At 41.9% G+C, this 25596-nt stretch overlaps 1 protein-coding gene across 2 annotated transcripts; it reads left to right on the top strand.

Moving 5' to 3' along the window:
• Positions 1-1037: 1037 nt before the first annotated feature.
• On the top strand, positions 1038-23914 carry LOC122556668 (CDGSH iron-sulfur domain-containing protein 1-like). Of its 2 annotated transcripts, XM_043703676.2 has the most exons (3): positions 1038-1116; positions 8555-8754; positions 22065-23914. In XM_043703676.2, the coding sequence occupies exons 1-3, from the start codon at positions 1038-1040 to the stop codon at positions 22149-22151; spliced, it is 366 nt and encodes a 121-aa protein (XP_043559611.1). In that variant the 3' UTR covers positions 22152-23914. The 2 variants fall into 2 exon arrangements, 1 of the variants encoding a protein (XP_043559611.1); XR_015759651.1 differs by lacking the exons at positions 1038-1116; positions 22065-23914 and adding an exon at positions 10204-10485 and having other exon boundaries at positions 8719-8754.
• Positions 23915-25596: the final 1682 nt, after the last annotated feature.

The raw sequence follows: 25596 nt of genomic DNA, 5'->3' as shown, positions 1-25596 counted from the left end.
GAGGGAGGGGGTCAAAGTAGGTGGGGGTCAGAGTGGGTGGGAACAGAGAGGGAGGGGCAGAGAGGTCAGGGGACAGAGTGGGTGGGGGTCAGAGTGGGTGGGGGACAGAGAGAGAGGGGCAGAGTGGGTGGGGGTCAGAGTGGGTGGGCGACAGAGGGAGGGGATCAGAGTGGGTGGGGGTCAGAGTGGGTGGGGGACAGAGAGGGAGGGGCAGAGTGGGTGGGGGTCAGAGTGGGTGGGGACAGAGAGGGAGGGGCAGAGTGGGTGGGGGTCAGAGTGGGAGGGGTTCAGAGTGGGTGGGGACAGAGAGGGAGGGGCAGAGTGGGTGGGGGACAGAGAGGGAGGGGCTCAGAGTGGGTGGGGACAGAGAGGGAGGGGAAGAGTGGGTGGGGGTCAGAGTGGGTGGGGACAGAGAGGGAGGGGCAGACTGGGTGGGGGTCAGAGTGGGAGGGGTTCAGAGTGGGAGGGGGCAGAGAGGGAGGGGCAGAGTTGGTGGGAGTCAGAGTGGGTGGGGACAGAGAGGGCGGGGCAGAGTGGGTGGGGGTCAGAGTGGGAGGGGTTCAGAGTGGGTGGGGACAGAGAGGGAGGGGCTCAAAGTGGGTGGGGACAGAGAGGGAGGGGCAGAGTGGGTGGGGACAGAGTGGGTGGGGGTCAGAGTGGGAGGGGTTCAGAGTGGGTGGGGACAGAGAGGGAGGGGCTCAGACTGGGTGGGGACAGAGAGGGAGGGGCAGAGTGGGTGGGGACAGAGAGGGAGGGGCAGGGTTGCTGGGGGTCAGAGTGGGTGGGGGTCAGAGTGGGAGGGGTTCAGAGTGGGAGGGGACAGAGGGAGGGGCTCAGTGGGTGGGGACAGAGAGGGAGGGGCAGAGTGGGTGAGGACAGAGAGGGAGGGGCTCAGAGTGGGTGGGGACAGAGAGGTTGAGGGGACAGTGAGTGGGGGTCAGAGTGGGAGGGGTTCAGAGTGGGTGGGGACAGAGAGGTTGAGGGGACAGAGTGGCTGAAGGAGGTGGTAACCCCCCCCCCCCCCTGGTGGAGCAGCTATGTCGGAAGGGCAGGTGCAGGGAGGTACCCGGGTGGAGGCTCCAGGACAGACATGGGCCTCTGGTCTCCAGCAGAAACGTGCGTGCCTTCAATTCTCTTTAAATCGCCAGTTTGAAATTCTGCGGCAGATATTTGCAGGAATTAACACCTGTAACAAATAGTCTGTCTGTTACCCCCCCCCCCTCCCCCCAGCGCCAATCAATGTAGAAATTAATAATTACCCGCGGGCGGTTAGTTTTTAAAATAATTTTACGGATTTGCCTTTTCTCTCCATCATCGGATTGTTTGTATTTTTATCCACTTTCCCATTTTGGTTGTTCCAATCACAGACCCCGTCCTCTGAAGTAGGTAATAACACTTTATTTTGTAATGTTTTCCGGCGGCCATTTGGGCGCTAATGCATTTTACAGAATTCAACATTTTATAATTTTGCGTAAAATGTGTCTTACGTTCCTTATGAAAAGTAACATTGTGTGCTAATTGGGCAAACCTGAGGTAAACGTACAGAACCTAAATTAAATTTATAGGAATTAAAACTTTCCTAAACCACATTAAAGCACACCGATCAGTTTACAAGGATGACTGCAGTAAAACTGTTGCATAAACTGTAGTCAGCATGATTTGCCTGTACTTTTTTCTATTCAAAGGAGAACTTTAAGTTTAATGTTTTATGGAGATTTTAGGTATAAGATATTATTTATACATTCTGTGGAGATGAAATTTGCAATATTGGACGTATACCCTGCAATTAATTTGTATTGTCAATAATATGCACGTGGCGTTCCGATCCAAATTCCCACTCTTAAGATCATGCACATAATGTGAAAAAGAACGTTTTCATACAATTGTAGATATAGACTACACCTTGATTTCAAACGCATACTCCAATTTAAACAGACATGCATTCCTATCGTCCACATAGGAATGGGACACAAATGATCCCGAATAGATTCGAATCCCAAGTCTTACTGTAGTTCGACATTTGTCACATCTCCCCTCACCCTCCCCCACATACAGGAGTAAACTGATCAATATCCCCACCAATACAGTCCAAGTAGAGTTCATTATTGCTGTCTTTTCAGTTTTACCGACAACGGCTTGTCCCCTTGCTCGCATGTCCAGGTGCTTTCTTCTTCAGGCGGAACAGGCCCCTTTATCCTTGATGCGTGGACCCACCCTTTTTCTTTCATCCGAACAGCTGCTTCAGTTGTTAACAGAACCAGGAACGGTCCTTCCCACCGCGGCTGGAGCTTTTCGGCCTTCCAGGTTTTAACAAGTATCCAATCTCCGGGCTCCACCTTATGCAGGAGGAAGTCGAGCGGCGGAGTCTGAGCCAGGAGACCTTTCCTCCGGAGTTCTGCAAAAGAACGGGATAAGGCCAGTAAATAGGTTCGGATAAATACATCCCCCCCTTGTAGAGTGGGACATCCATCAACCTTACTCCAATACGGTAATCCGAAGAGCATTTCATAGGGGGAAACCCCGACATCTCGGCGAGGTGCCGTACGTATCCTCAATAGGGCAATGGACAGGCACTTTGGCCAGGGTAACTTAGTTTCTAACATCAGCTTAGTCAATTGGGTCTTGAGCGTGCCATTCATTCTCTCAACTCGACCCGAACTCTGAGGATGCCAGGGTGTGTGGAATTTCCATTGGATACCCAGGGCATTACAGATCAAATGGTGTAGCTTAGAAATAAAATGCGTCCCGCAGTCGGAGTCAATAGATTCCATTATGCCATATCTCGGGATTATGTTCTCTAACAACAGTCGGGCCACGGTTGGTGCATCGTCTTTGGCAGTTGGGAAAGCCTCTACCCAGTGAGTGAAATGGTCTACTATTACTAGCAGATATTTCCATCTCTGTACTGGGGGTAATTCTGTAAAGTCGACTTGGATCCTCTGAAATGGCCTAATCGCTAGGGGCTGACCACCAGCTGGCATAGAACGCATGGCTTTCTGATTAATACGCCGGCAAGTGGGGCATCCGACTACCTCTTGTTGGGCTAATGTGTACATCCCCCTGCATACATAGTCTCTCAGGATTGTGTCACACATGGCTTGCACCCCCCAGTGGGTCTGATGGTGTAATCGGTGCAGAATACCCCGGGTGATCTGTTTGTTCAGTACTTGTCTCCCATCAGGAACCGTCCACTTCCCGATAGTATCTAGCCGGGCACCCAATTGATCCATTTTATCTCCCCCTGGGTGAAGACGGGTTGTTTAGCGAGCCCTTCCCTCAACGGTATTAACGTTAACAACTGGACGGATTTTTCGACCGCTGCCCGCTTGGCTTCCTCGTCTGCCAGCCGGTTTCCCACCGCTTCCGGTGTCGACCCCTTCTGGTGACCGGGTACATGGACTACTGCAAGTTCCGTAGGTAACGCCAGGGCTTCCAACGTTAGGCTGATCATTTGTTCGTGAGCTAATTCTTTTCCCCGGCAAGTTATCAATCCTCGCTCTTTCCAGATTTTCCCGAAAGTATGAACGACTCCGTATGCATACTTTGAGTCAGTATATATGGTCCCCACTTTCCCTTCCAACAACTTCAGGGCCCTCTGGAGGGCGTACAACTCACAGGATTGGGCTGACCACTTCCCGGGCAGTCGTCCAGACTCAATCGTCCGTTTCGTTGCACCATCTATAACAGCATAGCCACTGTATCGTACTCCACTGATGCACCGGGAGGACCCGTCGATATACAGTTCCTGTCCCTCACCCAGCGGGGCTTCCTGCAGGTCCTCTCGGCTTTTGGTCTGCAAGTCCACAAATTCCACACAATCATGCTCCTGTTCCCCGTCTGCAGGACGTCCGTATAGAAACTGGGCAGGGTTGCAACTGAGATCTTTTGCAAAATTGAGATCGTCTCCGGTCATCAAAATTGCCTCATACTTCAGGATGCGAGAGTCTGTTAACCAGCGGTGAGCCTTTTGAGCCAGTATGGTACTAACCGAATGTGGGGAGTATACTGTGATCCTTCCTCCAAAGGTAAGTTTTCGGGCCTCTTCTACTAACATTGCCGTAGCTGCCACTGCCTGTATACAGGTCGGCCATCCACATGACACAGGGTCTAACATTTTTGACAAAAATGCAACCGGCTGACGTTTCCCTGCCCCCAACTGAGTAAGCACACTCTGGGCAATTCCGCCGGCGCTATTAACATATAACTGGAACGGTTCCTTCAGGGTGGGTAAAGCCAATACCGGAGCTCGAATCAGTTTATTTTTAATAATATTAAATCGCTGCTCCTCCTCATCTGACCAGTCCACCTTTTGTCCTTCTTGTCCCAGTTTGTCGTACAAAAATTTTACTAAAGTGGTGTAACTTTCAATCCATATCCGGCAATACCCTACTAGTCCCAGGAATTGTCTGACTTCCTTCTTCGTCCTGGGTATTGGCATACCCGTAATTCCTGATATTCGTTCTGGCGTGATACGGCGGTGCCCCTTACTGACTTGATGGCCCAGATATCTTACTTCTCGCTCCACAAACTGGAGTTTTGTCCTGGAGACGCGTAGACCCTGTTTCCCCAGGAAGTTCAACAGGGCAACGGTGTCTGCTCGTACCTCCTCTTCTCTTGGTCCTGAGAGTAAGAGATCATCGACATATTGGAGCAATTGATTCTCCGCGTTACACTGAAATCCTCCTAAGATCTGCTCCAGTATTTGTCCAAACAAATTGGGTGACTCCGTGAATCCCTGCGGCAAGACCGTCCATCTTAACTGTCGCTTTCGTCCTGAGAAGGGATTCTCCCATTCAAAGGCAAAAAGGTTCCGACTTTCTTCGTCAAGGGGGCAACTCCAGAAAGCATCCTTCAGATCTATTACGCTGAACCATTCATGTTCGGGGGGAATTTTACTCATTAACGTGTAGGGATTAGGTACCACCGGGTATCTAGCCTGGACTACTTCATTTAACCCCCGCAGGTCTTGCACCAGCCTATATGTCCCGTCCGGCTTCCTCACAGGGAGTATTGGAGTATTGAAAGGGGACATGCATTCCTCCAGTAGTCCATCTGTGATTAATCTTTCTATCACAGGTTGTAACCCCTCCCGTCCTTCCATAGCAATCGGGTATTGTTTCCTTCTTACCGGGCCTCTTCCTGGTAACATGGTGATTTGGAGAGGTTTGATGTTTAGACCCCCTCTGTTCCCCTCTCGGTACCATACTTCCGGGTCTATTTGTTGATCATCTTCTTCGGTGAGGGCGAACAACCTTACCACCATTTCCCCGTTATTTGGTACCGTTCCGATCCCTAGTTTGACCTGCAAGTCTCTTCCTAACAAATTAAACCCCGCCGATGGCAGTAGAAGGAGGTCTCGTTTAGTAGTTCTGTTTTCATATCCAATTTCCACGTCCTCCACCACTGGGACTTGTAATTTCTGTCCTCCAATTCCAGATACCCCCATAACTTTTCCTCCTGCTCAGGTGCCGGGGGGTATTTGGATTATACTTGATCTTTCGGCTCCCGAGTCCACCATAAATGTGATCTCCGATCCTTGGAGCCCTACTTTCAAGTTTACCAGGGGTTCCTGTCGATAGTCCTTTTGCCCCAAGGGTAGGAACCCCCGACCTCCCTAATCTTCCTCCATCAGGGCGTACGACCTCACCTCCCGCTTATAGCGGGAGCACTCCCGTTTAAAATGTCCCTCTTCATTACAATAGTAACATCTGAGTGTCCTCTTCGTTTCCCTGTCGCGGTCTCGCGTTCCTCCACTCTTCCTTTGTTCCGGCCATGGTTCTCTTTTCCTCTGCTCTTGCCACGACTCTCCCCTTTCCTGTTTCTGCCACGGCTCTCCCTTTTCCCTTCTTCCAGCTGTCATTTGTTGCACCGTTTGCATCATTATCTTTGTCGCCTTCTTTTGCTTCTCATCGTCCCTTCTCACAAACACCTTTTGCGCCTCCCGTAGTAATTCACTTAAAGATTTACTATCCCAATCATCCATTTTCTCTAACTTCTTTCGTATGTCCGGCCAGGCTTTTGATACAAACTCTACCCGTATGAGTTGTTGCCCCACGTCCGTCTCAGGGTCCACCCCAGCAAACTGCTGCAAATTCTTCCTAATCCTGTCTAGGAAATCCGTAGGGGTTTCCTCTGGGTTTTGATGATTACCAAAGGCCTTGGTAAAATTGTGCCCCTTCGGGGCTGCATGTCTTATTCCTTTTATCCAATATTCCCGCATGTCTCTCATGTTGCGCCGTCCTTCCTCCGTGTTCTTATCCCACTCGGGGTCGGTGAGGGGAAACTTCTGCTCCCCTCCTTCTCCCCCCTCTCTCTCCCAGACCAAGAGCGCAGCTTGTCGTATCATCTGACGCTCCTGGCTAGAGAACAATGTTTTCATGATGGAACACATCTCTTCCCACGTGATAGTATTCGGACCCAGGAACTGATCCAATTGTTCAGCAAGTCCCATGGGGTCCTCTAGTAGACCCTTCATCTCCCTTCTGAAATTCCGTACTTCAGTACTCGTCAAGGGAACGTTCACATATCCCGTCCTTCCCTCCTCGCCCCCCATGGGCACTTCCCGGAGTGGATTCATTCTTGCAATCGAGACAGGGTTTTGTCTGTGACCCTTTCCAGCTTGAGATCTGGTCTGTACCCCTTAGGTAGTTTGTGGTTCCTCCCCATTTTCTTCCCCTTCCCCTGAATCGTCGTCACCCGAAGGAACATTCTGTGGGGCAGACGGGGTCACGTAGGGTGGCGGTAAGTGATCTAAAGGGTCCCATTCTTTCTGCCCTTTCGAGTCTTTATTAGTTACCTGCATTTGGCAAGATATCGTAACCGGCAGCCAACAAAGGGCATAATCACTTTCTTCCAGATTAACATCAGGTTTTGAATTGACATATAAAATGAGGGCTTGCCGGACCCAGTCTTCGTCAGTACCGAATCTAGGCCACCACACTGAGTCGCCCTGAATAGGTTTCTGGGACCACTTTTTGACAGTATTTTACCATCTTCCTTTTAGATTTTCCCTTTCTTCCACCCTGATCCCAATTACTTAGCATTCTCCCTAACGGACTATCGTCAGGTACCCCGGGGTATGTGTCATTGTCCCTGTTTAAGCCTACCTTTCCCTTAATCACCTTAGATCCCTTATTTCCCATTTCCGAGGACTTCGTATTTTTCCCGTGATAATCTATCACAATGTAGCCAATTCCCGGACCTTCAGTCCCGTGATCGCCCAGGTTCCTTTGCAGGCACCCCCGGTCTTTGGATTCCTGTGTCCTACGTCTCTGTGACACAAATCACAGGCACCCCGTAGGTACACGTTCCTCCTCAAACACGGTCTCTGCAAAATCCCTCACAGGCGAGCCCCGGTCTCTAGATTCCTGAGTCCCACGTCTCTGTAGAAAAAAATCCACAGGCACCCCGTAGATCCCCAGTCCTCCGGAAACACGGTCCCCGCAAGTTTTTTCTTACCTGGGTTCGGTGCACCGAAATTACTCGATCGTTAACCGTCCCCACTGCCTCGGGTACACCCCTCCTTTGTTTTCCTGAGCCTCCCGGATATCACTCGCTCAAGCCGCGCGGGACGACAAGCAAGGAATCAGGGACTGCTGAACTCAGCAGGGTGCACCTTCTCCGATATCCTTCCTCAACTCCCCTTGCGGCCGGAGTGTTGATCCCGGATGACGAGCCCCCAAGTTGTTAGAAACGAAAATCGCTTCTCAATAATCGCTCTAGACAAATTCAGGAAAACAAAGTTTTATTAACAAGTCAAGTCTGCAGAGTCGGGCACCCTTAAAGAAAAGGCGCGCTGAGGCTTACAAAGTCTCCCATTATATACAGCACAAGTCCCTCCTCTCCTTGGCTCCAACAAGCCATGAGGTTCACATTCTTAAAAACATCATTATTTTTATCACAAAGTCTGCAACAAATGTCTTCAGAGTCTCTAAAGTTGTTGTTTTTCTCACCCTGTAGTCTTATCAGTCAAAGACTTATTCTTCTCTGTCTGTGCTAGCAGTCTTATCAGTCAAGGACTTATCCTTCCCTGCTGTGTGAATGGCTTCATCAATCAAGAGCCTGCTTATTTTTACTATCGCTCACAAATTGTCAGCATTCTGCACAATTTAAACTATTCTACTTTTGAGTATATAAAATGGTTGTTAGAAAAGAAACAAAAGTTTTGTCTTTTATTATAGATCAGTCTGTGGTCCAGGCACATCTTAAAGTTTAAACCGAAATTACCTCTCACATGCATTAAATATATGGTGATACAAAACCTTGATAAACCTGTTCCAAAATTACATTGTTTTACAAATGATTAGGTCTTCCAAACTTGAAAGTTTCCTTTCATAGGAATAGCCCGATTATATTACACAAACTACAAAAGAATTGAATAGTGCCAGCTATTCTAGCATCCTGGTAAAAGAGAAAATAAATTTGAAATTGGTTAAATTACTAGAAAATTGAATTAAATTAATAGAAATCACATGCATAAAGGAATTGTTAGGTAATGGTCTAGATCATGTTAACTTCTGACTTAAGTTGTATTAATTTATTTTTCTAATTATAGCTCACTGGATTATATTACCATTAACTGTTGGAGTAATGGTTGGTGGCTATTTTCTGTATCGAATGATTAGGAGTAAAATAGAAAGGAACAGCAGAGTGAACCGAGCAATCAGCAAAGATGTTGCCAAAGTGGTTCATAGTTTTGATATAGAAGATTTGGGTGCCAACACGGCCTTTTGCAGATGTTGGAGATCTTCAAAGGTTAGTGATTTTAGACATTTAAAGCACGATTCGTAATATGGGGAGCAGACATAAAACAGTAAAGTTACCTATGGTTTTAATCTTTAGCCAATGTTGGTAGTATGTTGTCTCAATTGAACTTGGATTCTTTTCTGGTTAAGAAATATACAACAAAGGTATTCCAATGTTGCACACTTCAGTCTACAGCCCTTTATCAGGTATGCAGTGTTACCAAGGTTATTGTGTAGATAAAGTTGGACTAGGATTCTTATGTAGTGGCATTTTCCCTATCTCTGAGCTAGGAGGCATGGATTCAAGTCCCATCTGCTCCAGAGGTGCATAATAACATCTCTGAACAGGTTGATTAGAGAACAGTTGTAGATAAAGATGGAAATTTCCCAACTCAGTGAGTGAAATAATACAAGTCATTTAGGCCTTAGAAGTTTTTAACTTTTTGATATCAACTTGTGCCAATATTTCTTATGTTAACATGGGTGATTTTAGGAGCTTGCATCTGGAGCATAATATTTTAAACCTCTTTGAAATGGCTACACTTCAACTACAGCTAGCTCATGTGTTATAAAGCACTTTGCCTGTTTGAAAGTCGTGAAAATGCTTTTGTGAGTGCAAGTTCTTTCCTTTCCATAAAGCCTATTATACCAATCTTTTATAATCTGAAACTAGGAAAAGGAGATTGGATGAGAAAAAAAAATCAGCTCTCAATAATTCTTTCTTGTGTTGTTAACTTGAGGCTAATATTTAGTTTATTTTGTTTTTTTAATTCATCAAAATTTAGACAGAGCATTTTGTGTGTCTACATCATAATAACATTTTTTCTAATAGATAAATTACTAGTACTGTGTCACATTTTCACTTGTAGGGGGATCTTTATTCTTTAAAGCCTGTGTTTCACTTCACATGCAGAAAGCTCTGTGAAACACCCTGCCAGTAAATCATGAAACAAACTCCTACCTGCCTATCTCCTTTTCCACCTATCCACTCCACCCTCTCCTCCCTGACCTATCACCTTCATCCCCTCCCCCACTCACCCATTGTTCTCTATGCTACTTTCTCTGGAAACGCTGCTTGATTTGAGTACTTCCAGCAATTTTGCTAATATTTCAAGTTTCTGGAATCCATGGCAGAGTCTTAATTTTTGTATTATTATCTTTCGCTTGATTTTTGCAAACTTTTATCATATTGCTAAAACTCTGCCTTTGAGCAGTTGTAATTTGTAATTAACTTGAATGTCTGCAAGCAGTCTGATCTTCTGCGTTTCTAATAAAGTTATCAGCAAAATACAACACAAGATTTGAACATATGGATGACCCAAAGATCAGGAAGCAAGGATTTTTTTATTCCATTGGCATCAGATCATTACAAACATTAAGGTTAAACAAGAACATTTTTATTTGGAACTAGGCATGCAAATTAAATTGAGTTGATGAATCCTTTGCTTCTTCCCATCAGCCCTCTTTTCTCAAAAGACCTTTTATCCAGAAAGGGCCCAGTCAACTGCTCGAACTGCCTTCTCCCCCTCGCCATCATCGTCTGCTGCTGGAGGTCACAGCTCAACTACTCAAGTTACCCTGCTCAGTGTCCTCCCTTACCAATGCTGCTTGTTACTGGAAGTTGTGTTATAAGATGATCTACTTTCAGTGCTGCATTTGTGACTACATTGTTTACTTTTAAATTGTTCATTATCTTGACTTCTTCAATGTGTGTGTTCTCTATTTCTATTTTTACATTTAAATCAATGATGTATGAAAGGCATCCAGTTATATCCGAATGATTGTTCCTGTGTACAGCCTCTTTCAAACCCTACATGTAGAGGTTTTGTAAACTGCACCCCTTTCATACTTAAACAGATTAATCATTACATCATAATGTTTTAAGTTTCTTTAGGATGTTAAATCTTGTTTCTTTAATTCTTAAGTAGCTTCCTGTGCTTCTCACAAACTGAAGCAATCGCTGATGCCTCATATCTATGATGACTCGACACTTTCCTGTCCCAAGTTTGGATAAACGATGGCAGTTGGCAAAAAAAACGATGATAGCTCAATAGGATGGCCAGAGGTCCCACCTCTGTTTCTAATGGCAGTAAATCTACAAAGGCAGAAAAGATTATGGAGACCAATCATATTGCTGCCTTTCAAATTTAAGCTGTTTGAGGTTGCGATAACTGGCACCAAATTAGTAATTTTCTAGGCGATGACTGAGAATCATGAGCCCTCAGTTGAATGGAGATGAGTCTGGCAGAATTATGTCAATAGGCAATGAAAGTATTTGTAAAATTTTGTATATTATTTGAACTGGCTGAAACATCTTATTTTATGTGCTGAAAAGCTGCCAAAGCTCATCATGCTGCAACTTTGGGCTGTGAAGATAATTGGTATACGCCGGGCTTTTGGACATTGTACCAAGCCTGCTTGGATGTCACTTGAGCAACATGCAGTGCACCTGAAGGTACTTGTTTCATCATGCACAGAAACTGTTGAAACATTGCAGCAGCAACATATGCAGTGAGAAAGGATTGCCTAGCATCAGTTATGCAGAACCACAGAGGAGAAGAGACTATACCCAGAGCACAAGATATATAAGAAAAATTGCAAGTAAGCATGTCAGAAAAACAGTGCTGAAGGCAACTGTGATGCTCCAGCTGGTTGCAAACAACTGTGCCCTTGTCAATGAAGAGTTCAGAGTTCTCCAGTCATAGCTGGTTCCTGCCACAAGTTGTCAAGGTAACTGTGGTCTTGAATTTTTTAACCTCTAAATAATTTCAAAGTTTAGCTGCGGATCTCAATGGCATTTCACAGTTGGGTGTATGCAGTTGCATAACTATGGTTACAGATTGTCTTTATGTGAAAGTTAGAGTTTAAATAAAATTTCTCACTGGGGACTTCCATATTCTGAATGCAGCTGGATCTGCTGCAATTATCCGATTCCTACAAATAAGGGAGTATCATTGATCGTATCTATGTGATCATTAGGGCTCCTGGTGATAGCTCAAGCAATGACAATGGATAGGTATACCACTATACAGCTGGACCACAATTTTAAAACTGTTTTCATCTTTGTGCAAAATTTCCTGAAATCTGCCATTGATGCAAATATTCTCCACTCTTCCATTCCACATTTCACGGGACAACGACTATCCTCTGAGGTGATGCATTCTTTTCACTGTATCTCTGCCACAACTGCACTCCTAAGGCATTACAATAACAGCCATCTTGTGACAAGAATCTTCATCAAACAGAGTTTCCCTGTTCAAAGTGCACTTTTGTTACCTAAATCACTCAGATGAACCCTACAATACTCACCTGCAAGATTTTGTTGTATATCATGGTGTGCTATATGCTTCGCAATATGGTCCAGTAAAGACAAGTGACACTTAAACGGGTGGAGATAAGAGGTTGGAGTTAATCTCTGCAAGGGAAAGGATCAGCAAGATGTGGGAGAGAGTGGAGCTTGTTACACATTGTTAAAGCTTCCTCCCAACTTTAGATTCAAAAACTTTTTCCTCAACTACTGTTAACTAGCTATAAATTTAAAATAATTTTAGATCCGAATACAATTTAGGCCAGGTGAAAGTTCGTCTAATTTTGCTTTACAGTCTTGAACAGGATATAGGAAATAGTTCTTTATCTAACACATAATATCTGAGTCACATCAGATCTCCAACTTCTTCTCTGGTGCTATTTTGAAAATGTTTTGTTTGAACTAGAAACATTAACTGTGTTAAACTAACCTCTCAGGTTGCAAATTCACTGCCCCTCATGATTATTGTGCTCAAATCAAGACTGATCACTGAAATTGATGGACTTGAATATCTTGAAAATTTACATAATTTTAATGGTGGATCTATGGTAAAGGGGATTATGATGGTGAAATCTGGGTCATTATAGCATGGGTGACTTATAGCATTAGGTATGGCATGTCATAATTTGTTGGGACAGGTACACTATCTCAGAGATCCTCACAAAAAAAAGGTGGACAACTCATTTATCATTTGTCCACTCCTCTTATTATCAACTACAAGAGCAAATTTACTCTGTTAACAATATTGTGATGCTTCAGAGTTCAGAATCAGTATTCAAATACATAGTATGTAATTGAGTTTGTTTTCTGACTTGCTTTAATAACTTAATTGAAATCTTAAACTTTAATCTAAATAGTGCTTCAGCAACTGGAAATTTTTTTAGGTTGCTTTGTGGTTTTATGTGTGGATTGCAATTGGTCATGAAATATGGCTAATGATAAAATGCTTTACAGGAGACAGCTGTATACATACGCATCCCTTTTAAACATCCATTTGTGCAGCTTTGTTATTTCATGAAAAGCCTATTGATCAACTACATCCGATCTAGGCATTCTGTCTGAACTGTGACCCATCCTTGTGCTTTCAGATCAGACAGGTTACATTGTAAAAATTAAAGAGTAATCAATTCTTCTGTGTCAGACTCCGTACCTTCAATGTGAATCAAATACTGGACACTACTCCATGCTATGGTTGCTATGGTGATTTCAAATGTGGTGTGAACTTTCCAATGAAGGATTGGGAAACACTGCTGTCTAACCCAGTCTTTGTACTAATAATGCTGAGGCTATTAGAATTTACAGTTAACAGAGTTAAAATTGGCAGCAACTTTTATCATAATATTTTGGACAGTGAGGCACACAATTCCAGCATTTCTTCCAGTGATAATCAGCTCTTTCGGAAGCAATGCTGTTGCAGTCTTTGCGAAGGAAATCTACATATAGATTCTGTGAACTTAAATTTATTACATTATCACATGAAAGACACTAAGACTGATGAGAGGCTCAAGTGTTGCTCAGTTATTTCTATCTCCGTGTTCAGTGCAGAAATCATAATTACTGCTGGACAATTTGTCTAACCTTGAAAATTAATGTGCAAGTATGGACTTGTTCCCTCAGAAAATTAGTGTTACAGATACTGTATAGTTGTGTGTTTGGTCTTATGTCTTTCACTTCACCTTGAACAGGTGTGTAATCCCAATCTTTATTTTGCTTCCTATACAATTATTTAAATTAATTTCCCAATTTTTTGTTTTAAATTCCTGCTTTTGCCACCTATACAGGTTTTTCAATTTCATTAGTTGGTTGAAAGGTTCTCCTGATGCTGCCCATCTCATAGACAGGTTTCTTGAAGAATGGGCGAGACTTAAACAGATGGTAAAAAACTGGAAATCCGTATTGGCAAGTTCGCTCAATGTGTGTCGGCAGCTGTGTGGTGTAAGGCATAATGCTGTTCCTTCACTGCTAACAGCAGTATCCAGGACAATCAATCACCAGTATTACTGAAAATTCTGCTTCATTGTTTTAATATTTCTCCTTCAGACTTGCCTTCCTTCTATAGTAATATTTTTCTATCTATTTCCTATTTGTAAGCCTAACCCTTAATAATCATGCACGAGGGAAAATCCAGCTGCTTTTGTCTTTAAAGCAAAGCTTGATATATAATTTCAGATTTACTTCAACCTTGTGTTCTTCAGTATTGGCAGCATCCTCCATTATCAACCTTACCCCCTTCAGCATTGTTTCAAAACAAAAATCGTTTTTTAAATTGTAATGGTAATGTTAGAAAGTATCTGTTAAGAGGGACCATTTCTTTTTATTTTTTTTCTGTGGTTTTATCTGTATTTAATCCTTCAATATTTTTATAAGCATTCTGTTTTTTCTGCCTTTTCATGCCTTTTAAGCTGGTGCTCAAAAACTATAAGTTAAAAACTGGAAAAAATACTGTGGATGCAATAAATCAGAAACAAAAACAGAAATTGCTGGAAAGGTTTAGCCGGTCTGGCAGCACCTGTGGAGAGAAGTAATAGTTAATGTTTCACATAGCGTGACCCTTCCTCAGAACCTAGTTCTAGTTCTGATGAATGGTCACTCCACCTGAAAAGGTAACTCTGATTTCTCTCCACAGATGCTGCCAGACCTGCTCAGCCTTTCCAGCAATTTCTGCTTTTGTTGCTCAAAAATATAAAATGTGTCTATTTGGTAAAGATATTAGTTTGGAGGACTAATTTATAAATTTTGTTCTTTTCCAATTAGTAAACTGATTACTGTAAGACTAGTTGACTGTCCATTGACCTGAAAATTAGATCATAATTTGATATGATCGACATTTTGTTCCCTGACCCCTTGAATGAGCAGCATAGGGATTATTATGACTTGAGGTATCTTGCCTCTGGAACTTGAAACAGTTTTAAGTAGTTTATTTGCTCACTATTTGTAAATGCTCGTTTACAATATAAATAGAAATATTACTTAATAGCGGGGACTAGCTGAGTTTTAAAAAGAAATCTTCATTTTAATGTTGGTTACAGCCTGAGACTGAATTATACAAAGCAAACTTGTGTACTATGTGATGTCTTTTTGATGGTGATTGTTTTTCTGTTAGTGAGATCCAACTACACCTGCCTTACCAGGCAGATATAGAGAGTACACATTTTCCTCAAAAGAAGGGTAGATGAAAGGTAGGAGAACCAAGGTATCATTCTTGGAGCATTCCTAATAATTGATTAAAACAGTTTGTGCAAGTCCGACACATTTAAATTGTGAAGCTGCAGAGGAAAAATCAAATAGTCTGGCAAAGTGAGAAAAAAATGTAGACAAAAAAAAACCAATTTCTATCCTTTATAAGTGCAAAATACTGAGGATGCTGGAGTTCTGAGTGTTGGAGAAACTTATCAGGTCTGGCAGCATCTGTGGAAAGAAGAAACCAAGTTCAGTTTGGCTCTTGGGAACGGAAGAGAAGTAGAAATGTGATTTTGTTTTGCTTTTGAAAAGGAGGGGTTTCAAGTGGGACAGAAGGAAAGGTCAAGATAATGTTAAAAAGCAAGAGAGATTAGAGATCAAAGATGTTATGGAGCAAAAGACAAAGGAAGTGATAATGGTTGTAGAGAAGAGACGAAGCAGAGTTTTAGACTAAGTATTTAGAGCAGACTATATGTCGGCTGGAACCCAAAGCAATAAATGAAACAAAGGCATGCACACCAGGAAAGAAAAAAATACCAAAGTGAAGGATAGAGTTCAGATTCTAAATTTTTTGAACTCAAATATTGAGTCCAGAAGGTTATATAATGTAGTGACTTAAGTGGAAATGAGTTGTTCCTGAAGCTTGCATTGGGATTTTCTAATACTACAGCAGGCCTGGGACAACAATGTGCGCATGAGGGCAAAATTGTGCACTTAAATGGCAAAGGACTGTATGGTTTGAGTTATGCTTACTGACTAAGTATTCTGCAAGCACTCACCAATCTACATTTGGTCTTGCTATTGTTTAGGAGACTACATTGTGAGCAATGAACACAGATGAGATTGAAGTAAGTACAACTCATTTGCTGCTTCACCTAAAAGAAATGTTTGGGCCATTGGATTGAAAAGAGGAGGTAGAAAGACAGCTATTCACCCCATTAAATTGCAAGGGAAGGTGCAATGGGAGGGGAATGAGTTGTTGATGATAATAGAGGAGAGACCAGAAAATGTTCCCATTTAGAATGCTGACAGAAAGTCAAGAGAAGGTGTATTTGGCATAGTGTTCAAAGTGGATGGTGTAACTAAGGATGATAATTAGAATGTAGAGGCTGGTGGTGTAGAAAATGAGAATGTAGGACTGGAACAAGAAATGCTCTACATAGTTACACTTTTTTTATTTGCAGGAAACATGAAGAGTAGAGGATAAATTGTTCAATGAGTGGACAAACTCAGCTATGCAAAGGAGGAGGGTGATGCACAGGGACTTCTCAGGCCCCCAGTCAAAGTAGGAGAACATGCTGTTGGGGGATTGAGGCGTAGAAGGATTAGACACCTGTAGTGAAGAGAAGGCAGTTAAGGCCAGGAAATTGGAAATAGTTGAAATGACGTGTTCAGAAGAATCACAAACATAAGTGGAAAGAGACTGGACAAGGAAGGAATAAATAGAGTCAAGATAAGAATAAATAAACTCAGCGAGGCAGAAGGCTGAAACAGTAGGTCTGCAGGGTAGTCCTGTTTGTGGACTTTGAGAAATAAGTAGAAGTGAGTTTGAGGTTCAATGAGGTCAGTTGCTATGGAGCAAAGATTTCAGGCCAGTCACAATTCTGGAAGCAATGGCTTAATGTTCAGTGGTGGAGTCATGGTCTGGAGGAGATAGGACACTTTGTATTGGATTTGGTATTTGGCCTCTCCCAAAGTAGAAATCTGTACTCCAGATAATGACATCACACTTGTCAGCAAGTTTAATAACAAAATCAGGAGGAGACCTGAGAGAATAGAGTGCAATGAGCTCAGAAGGATAGAGGTTAGAGGAGTGGAGTGGAGAAATTAAGGTGGCCATGAACATGCCAACAGCTCTCGATGAAAAGATCAAAAATGGGTAAGAGGCCAGAGGAGTCCAGGTGAACAGACAGTATTAGAAATGAGTGAAAGTGTTGGTTGAGCGGGACGAGGGCACAGGCTCCATGAAGTGGCCACAGAGTTCTTGTGATCAGATTACACTCCCTACAGTATGGAAACAGGCCCTTCAGTCCAACAAGTCCACACCGATCCTCCGAAGAGTAATCCACACCGACCCATTCCTCTACCCAATCTTTACCACTGACTAATGCATCCAACACTACAGGCAATCTAGCATGGCCAATTCACCTGACCTGCACATCTTTGGATTGTAAAAAGAAGCCGGAGCACCCGGAGGAAACCCACGCAGAACTGGAAGAATGTGCAAACTCCACACAGACAGTTGCCCAAGGCGGGAATCATACCCGGGTCCCTGGCACTGTGAGGCAGCATTGCTAACCACTGAGCCACCATGTGAATGCAGCAAAAGAAGAATTTAATACCATGCTGCACCCAAAATTAATTGATCCGGGCCCATGAGGGGATAAAGCTGAGTAATTTGCTAAGCACAGATTGTTCAGCAGACAGCAGCTGAGAATATACAATGAAAAGTGATTAGAAGAAGAAATTGAATCAGAGAAAAGGGCAGGGGAGGAAGAATCCAGAGAAATGTTGGTCCTCATATATGGTTGGAACTTGTGTTCCTTAACACTTGAAGAGAGAGGAATGTGGTAATCTGTGAAAATTTGAAGAGTCAAGAAGTATCCCAAAAGTCACTATTTAAAGTAAAAATTAACAACTTTTAATTATTCACTGTCAGACTTTTAAAAAAATAGCTAACGACTATTTACAACTCCTTTCTCGAACCTATCTTTTATTTCCCCTTATACAGTACTGGTTCAATAAAACTCCCGATTAAGATTTAACAAAAAAACTCAAATTTCAAAATGAGCCAGCTGTTTAATCTTCTCTTTGTATCTCCCTCTGTCTTCTTGGGAATTATGTTTCACAGGTCGTTGATGGATAAAAATACATCTAATAAAGCTATTCTGCAGCCAGTCTGTATGTGTTGTTGGAATGGCAGTTCTCCCCTCAACTGTTCAATATTTTTTGGTTTTATATCCCAAAGCATCTGATCGTTTAATTGGTTTTAATATTGTCAAAATACCAAATTCAAACCTGATTGGAGTTTGGTATCTTGTGCCTAACTCAAACTGATTGGCCAAATTCAAATTAGTTTTTGTATCCAGGCAATTCAGCTAATTAGCCATTTGACCAAATGTTACATTTTAAGTTTTTCAGTACTCTGAGTGTGCTTCTCTAAGTCCTTCAACTCTCTTAAAGTTAGAGTACTCCTACATCTTCATAACAGTGAACCACGTGAAAAAGACAACACCTTGTCGTACAGAAGAGCATAACTTTTTCAAGTTTGACATTCATGAAAGAGAGGTGGCAATGAATTAAGAATTAAACAAAAGTAAAATTATTGCAGATGCTGGAGATCTGAAACAAAAACAAAGTTTTAGAGATCTTCAGGTCTGGCATCTGCATAGAGAGAAATAAAATTAGTGTTTTGAGCCCAATATGAGTCTTCATTGGAACTGAGGAGAAGTTGATAACAATATTTTTTTTCTGTTGGAAAAGGGGGAAGGAGCAATTGTAACAGAAGGGAGGTATCACGGCTATGATAAAAGAAGACACTATGGAGGGCTTGAGCAGTGAGGCATTATGCATAGAGCTAAGAAATAAGGATGCAGTTACATTGTTGGGGCTGTATTACAGGCCTCCCAACAGTGAGCGTGAGGTAGAAGAACAAATAGGTAAACAGATTATGGAAAGATGTAGAGGCAACAGAATGGTGGTGATGGGAGATTTTAATTTTCCCAACATTGACTAGGATACACTTAGTGTCAGAGGTCTGGATGGGGCAGAATTTGTAAGGAGCATCCAGGAAAGTTTTCTGGAGCAGTATGTCAATAGTCCGATGAGGGAATGGGTCATATTGGACCTGGTGTTGGGGAATGAGCCAGGCCAGGTGGTAGAAGCTGCAGTGGGGGATTTCTTTGAGAATAGTGACCACAATTCTATAAGTTTTTGAATATTTGTAGACAAAGATGAGAGTGGTCCTAAGGGAAGAGTACTAAACTGGGCCAAGTCCAATTATATCAAAATTTGACAGGAGCTGGGAAATGTGAATTGGGAGCAGCTATTAGAAGGAAAGTCCATGTTTGATATGTGGGAGGCTTTCAAAGATGGTGTAGGATAGGCATGTCCCTTTGAAAACAAGGGATAGAAAAGGCAAAATACGTGAACCATCGACGACAGGAGAAATAATGTGACTAGCCAAGAGGAAAAGAGGTACATAAGGCTCAGGCAGCTAAGAACAGAATGGGCCTTGGAGGAATATCAGTAGAATAGGACCAATCTTAAATGAGGAATCAAGCAGGCTAAAAGGGGTCGTGAAATAACTATAGCGAGCAGAATTAAAGAGAATCCCAGGACCTTTTATTCTTATAAAAGAAGCAAGATGGTAACTAGAGAAATGGTTGGTCCACTAAAGGATAAGGAAGGAAGGGTGTGTGTCGAACCTGAGAAAATGGGTGAGATTCTCAATGATTGCTTTGCATCAGTGTTCACTGAGGAGAGGGATATGATGAATGTTGACATTAGAGATAGAAGTTTGTTTACTCTGGGTCACCTTGACAGAAGGAAGGAGGATGTGTTGGGTAGGCTAAAGGATATTAAGGTGGACAAGTCCCAGGACTGGATGGGATCTATCCCAGGTTGCTGAGGGAGGCAAGAGAGGAAATAGCTGGGGCCCTGACAAATAGCTTTGTAGCGTCCTTAAACACAGGTGAAGTGGCGGAGGACTGAAGGATTGCTCATGTTGTCCCCCTGTACAAGAAGGGTAGTAGAGATATTCCAGGTAACTACAGACCAGTGGAGTCTGACATCAGTGGTGGGAAAGTTACTGGAGAAGATACTGAGGGATAAAATCTATTTATATTTGGAAAAGAATTGGCTTATCAGTGATAGGCAACATGGTTTTATGCGGGGGAGATCGTGCCTTACCAACTTAATGGAGAACTTTGAGGAATTGACCAAGTTGATAGATGAAGGAAGGGCTGTAGATATCATATACATGGACTTTAGTAAGGCGTTTGATAAGGTTCTCCATGGTAAACTAATAGAGAAAGTGAAGCCATATGGTGTGCAGGGTGGATAAAAAACTGGTTGAGCAACAGGAGACAGAATAGTAGTTGAAGGGAGTTTCTCGAAATGGAGAAAGGTGACCAGTGGTGTTCCACTGGGATCAATGCTGGGGCCACTGTTGTTTGATATACATAAATGGTCTGGAAGAGGGCATTATTGGTATGATCAGCAAGTTTGCAGATGACACAAAGATTGGAGTAGCAGAATGCATAGGGGACTGTCAAAGAATGCAGGAGAATATAGATAGACTGGAGAGTGTGGTGGAGAAATGGCAGATGGAGTTCAATCCAGGCAAATGAGAGGTGCTGCATTTTGGGAAGTCTAATTCTAGAGTGAGCTATACTGTAAATGGAAGTGCCTTGGGAAAAGTTGAGCAGAGGAATCTGGGAGTTCATGTCCATTGTACCCTGAACGTGGCTGCACAGGTGGATAGAGTGGTCAAGAAAGCATATGGTATGCTTGCCTTCATTGGATGGGGTATTGAGTATAAGCTGACAGGGCATGTTAAAAACGTACAAGACTTTGGTTCAGCTGCATTTACAAGACTGTGTACAGTTCTGGTCGCCACATTACCAAAAGGATGTGGAAGCTTTGGAGAGGGTGCAGAACAGTAATTGTGAGGATGTTGCTTGGTATGGAAGGTGCTAGCTATGAAGAGAGGTTGAGTAGGTTAGGATTGTTTCCATTAGAAAGAAAGGAGATTGAGGGGGTACCTGATTGAGGTCTACAAAATCATGAAGGGTATAGACGATGGATAGAGGTAAGGTTTTTTCCAGGGTGAGGGGTTCAATAATGAGAGGTCATGTGTTCAAGGTGAGACGTGAAAAGTTTAAGGGGGATACACGCAGAAAGTACTTTACACAGGGTGGTAGGTGCCTGGAACGGGTTGCCAGCAGAAGTAGTAGAGGCAAGCATGGTAGATTCATTTAAGATACGTCTGGACAGATGCATGAGTAGATGTGGAGCAGAGGGATACCGATGCTTAGGAATTGGGGTTTAGACAGTGGATTTGAATCAGCTCAGGCTTGGAGGGCCGAAGGGCCTGTCCCTGAATTGTAAATTTTCTTTGTTCTATCAAGGAAAGGTTAGGAGACAGGCAGATCAAAGATTAAGTGGAACAAAAGGCAAAGGGAATGGTGATAGGTTTTGGAGAAGGGATAAAGTATAGATTCAGAGCAAATGGTGACAGCAGAGCTTTTGGTCAACTTCAAAAGTACAATCATGGTAAAAAGACAGTGGAACAAATAAATAAAAAATACAGCAAAATGGAGGACAGATCTAATGATCTGAAACTCCATGTTCAATTCAGAAGGATTTAAAGTTCCTTTGTGTAAAGGAAAATAGAAATGAGGTGCTGCTGCTCCAGCTTGAATTGGGCTTTATGAATACTGCAGCAGGAAAGTGTACAAGGTAGCATTTTGAAATGACAAGCAACCAGAAGCTCTGGGTCATGCTTGCAGAACTTTTCCACAAAGTGGTCACCTATTGTTTGTTTGGCCTCCCTCGTGTAGAGGAGGTTGCATTCCGAGCAGTGAATCTAGTAATTAGATTGACAGAAGTACAAATAAATCAGTGATTCCCTTGGAAAGTCTGTTTGGGGCATTCAACAGTGAGGAGGGAGGAAGTATGTTACATATCCTGGTTTTGTTGGTTTGCGACTTCCATATCTTCAGTAAATACTAAAATGAGCTAATGATATATTTTATAAATCTTGAATAGTCTTAACCTGGGGATGGTATACTTTTCAATTCTGAATAATGATCTCTGATTGTCTTTTGCAGTTCCCTTACTGTGATGGATCTCACGAGAAGCATAATTTAGAAACTAGAGATAACGTTGGACCTTTGATCATAACAAAACTCGCTTGAGTTACTGAATACTCTGGAATCATTTCTAGCCTTTGCATGCACATTGTAATTACAGTTCTCGTTTAAAAGGTTGAATTGATATATGGTGCTTTTTAAGTTACAAGTTCAGCATTTTCAAATCTCATTGCAAGGATGAATTAAGAAAAAAGGTAAAACATTTTGCAGAATGAACTACTTCTGAAATGTGGAGGCTATATGCAGCAAAGTGTTATGAATATAACTACTTCTGTGTCTATCACACAGGAGAAAGAAATGTTAAACTCATTTACAATCTTCTAATTATACTGTTTTATTCATTTCCAAACAAAAAAAGGGTTCCATGATCAGCACTGTTACATGGGTACTTAATAGGGGTTGTGTTCACTACAAAGTTCATAGTGCACAATTTTTTAATTTGATTTGATTAACATGAGCTTTAGTGTCTGCAAGGTAAAATATATTGAATCTTTTTTTTGGATAAATGTAGTAGCTAAAATTTTATTCTGGATTTAGTAGTTTGTCTTTGTTTGGATATTAAAGAAAATCAGGTTTTTTAATGCAAAAAGTATAGCTTTCTTTAATATCAGAATAGATACTGAGTAATAGTTGCAACTGAGGCAAAACACCACTTTTAAATAATGAAAATTTAAAGAAGTGCTGATACTGGAAATCTGAAGCAAAAACAGAAATTGCTGGGGAAACTCAGCAGGTCTGGCAGTACCTGTGGAGACCATGCAGAGTCAGCATTACAGGTCCAGTGACCGTTTTTCAGTTCTGAAGAAAAATCATTGGACCTAAAATGTTAACTCTGCTTTCTGTCCACAGATTCTGCCAGATTTCTCCAGCAATTTCTGCCTGTTAAATTATGGTCCCTTACCATAAATGTCAGCATTTCATTTGCCTTCCTAATCAGTTGCTGTACTTGCATACTAACCTTTTGTGATTTGATGTACTTAAATACCCAGAGCTATTTGTACCACAGTGTTCTGCAATTTCATCCTGTTCAAGCAACATTTTCTTTTAATTCTTCACGCTACCGGTGGACAAATTTTACATTTTTGTACATCATACCACATTTACAAATCTGTGCTGCAGTTATGCAAACTTTCTCCAGTTCAATAATGTACTAGTGCAAACACCTCATGGATACCAGTCTGAGTTGCTAGATCTGGCCTTGTTCTGCTTTGACATTGTAGCATGATTGAGGACCTCCTTATTATGAGGGTGAAATTTTGCTTTGAGGAGGACTGTATATTGGTCACTCCTCCCAATACCATCATTAAAGGAATGTGTACAATAGGTTGTTGGGACTGTAACTAGTTTACTTCCTTAATTTGGCTGCCTTACCACCTGATACAGGGTTATATAGTGATTGAGAATTCCTTAACTTGATTTGATCTGAAGCCGAGATTGCACAAAATCTAAGTTGCATAGTCCCCAAGTTTAGTTCAGTTTAACTACCCTGTTAATGTGACAGAACATACTTAAGAGTGAAGGCCATAAGGGATGCATGTAAGTTTAATATAAGTTATGATGATTTAAGGTAGATCATATGTTGAGTGCATCTTCACACCACCCAGATGAGAAAATCCATGCGTTGTTATCAAAGCTATTTTTTTCCCTATTTGAAGCAAAGACCAGGAAACAATAACATTAATATCTTCAGTGACTGGGATGTATAATGCTGAATTTTCTAATACTTTGTTGTTGTAATATTTTATTTGCAAATATGTTTTAAAAATAAAATTCTTTTGCCTGTTTTTGAACAATTGTTTCCAGATGTATCATCCATATTTATACAACATTAATGTATTGAATATCCTCTGTATTTTCTTTTGTAAATCTATCCAAACCACCATCCGTTTCTGTAAGTACATACAGTCAACTTGGTCTCTGTCTTTTGTCAGTAAAGTTACAAGTATTTGAATTCACTGTTCCCACTTTGGTGTGTTTTTTGCAGGATCTGTGCGGCTCTTCTCTTGAACTTAAGGTAGATGGGCAGGAGAACAAATGTGAAAATTAACTGCCCTGCTGTATACCTTCAGCTCTCTCTGGTTGAACTGAACTTCTGCAGTGCTTACACATTGTAATGACTCAAAAGCAAATGTGATTGGTATCAACTTTGGATTTTTAAAAATTGACTTGTGGAATCTTTTTTCCCCACAGCAGATAAATTTATGAGCACTAAAACCTTTGCAGTTCAATTGATCAAAGTATCACATTCTCTTGTGTTTGTTCTTTCAATTTAGAAAAGATAACTAATTGGTACCATTCAGGTCATCTTCTAATATTTTGATCTTGTGCACATTGAAAAAGACAACCTTCACAAGCTAGCCTTTGCAATGTCAGAAAACAAAGATTTACAATCCATTTACAGCCTTAATTTGCATCTGCCAGCCAATGAATCCTCAGTTTCTGCCTTAGTCAGCTTCCTAGTCAGCCACTCATATTCCTGTCAAATCTGATACTTTTCCCAATCAGCACCACCAGCTGCCATGGAGAAGAAAAACCTGCCTTTGAATGATACAGGTATATACAACCTTCTTCTATTAGAAAAGTGATTTAGGAACACTGGATTGTGACATTTCAGTGATTTTAGATAATTTTGCATTCAACCTTTTTCCAAAGTAATCTCTAGACATCTGCACTGTAGATTTGCAGTCATAATGTGAATTTACATATTTTTTCATTCATGGGATATGGGTGTCACAGCTGGGCCAGCATTTAATGTCTATCCCTAGTTGTGAGCTAAAACAGCTAAATAACAAAGTACTGGCTTGTACATTAAGGAGAAAGCATCACTTAATCACTATTAATACAGATTTAATGACTCTTCGATAGACACGTGGAATGTAATGAAGGGTATGTGGGTTAGTCTGATCTTAGTAGGATAAGAGGCCGCTACAACGTCGAGGGGCGAAAGGCCTGTGCTGTACTGTTCTATGTTCTTTATCACATTTTTTCCATTGCAATTTTACTTACATGATATTCCAGATTCTTTCTGGAAATCTGTAACTTATAGATATGTAGAATGTCTTGACACATTTAAGAGCAGTATCAATAAAGACCATGGATAAAAATAGCAGGACAGAAGACCAAAGCTTGATTAAAGGTAAATTTTAAGCATCTTACAGTGAGGCAGAGATCTTTAGGGAGAGTATTCTAGGGATTAGGACCAAGGCGTTTGAAGGTGTAGCTGTCAGTCTTGGAGCTGCTAAAATCAGGGATATATAAAAGGCCAAAATTTGAATAGCTCAAAGGCTTACTTGGAGAGCTGAAGGAGGCAGCAGAGACAGGGAGCGAGAAGGCCATTGAGGGGTTTTTAAACAAGATCTTAATTTGAGTGTTGCTGAAAATACACGTTTATTGAAGCTTTGCAGTTTGCACTCATTAGGACAGTTCATGAGAAATACCAACGTAAAGGGAAGACAGTCCACTTGCCAACTTCCTTTCTTGCAGCATAAAA

Source organism: Chiloscyllium plagiosum, unplaced genomic scaffold (genome assembly GCF_037043375.1).
Source record: "Chiloscyllium plagiosum isolate Xiang-an unplaced genomic scaffold, Cpla_swu_hap1 HiC_scaffold_16, whole genome shotgun sequence".
Classification (NCBI taxonomy): Eukaryota; Metazoa; Chordata; class Chondrichthyes; order Orectolobiformes; family Hemiscylliidae; genus Chiloscyllium; species Chiloscyllium plagiosum.
The sequence above is the reverse complement of the archived record's forward strand: the minus strand, read 5'-3'. Positions and strand labels throughout refer to the sequence as shown.

Excerpts from the sequence above, each read along its gene's own strand:
- LOC122556668 (XM_043703676.2), top strand. The coding sequence starts at position 1,038 with ATGTCGGAAGGGCAGGTGCAGGGAGGTACCCGGGTGGAGGCTCCAGGA. Across the intron at positions 1,117-8,554 it reads CTCTGGTCTCCAGCAGAAAC|CTCACTGGATTATATTACCA; the intron begins GTGCGTGCCTTC and ends TTCTAATTATAG. Across the intron at positions 8,755-22,064 it reads GATGTTGGAGATCTTCAAAG|TTCCCTTACTGTGATGGATC; the intron begins GTTAGTGATTTT and ends TGTCTTTTGCAG.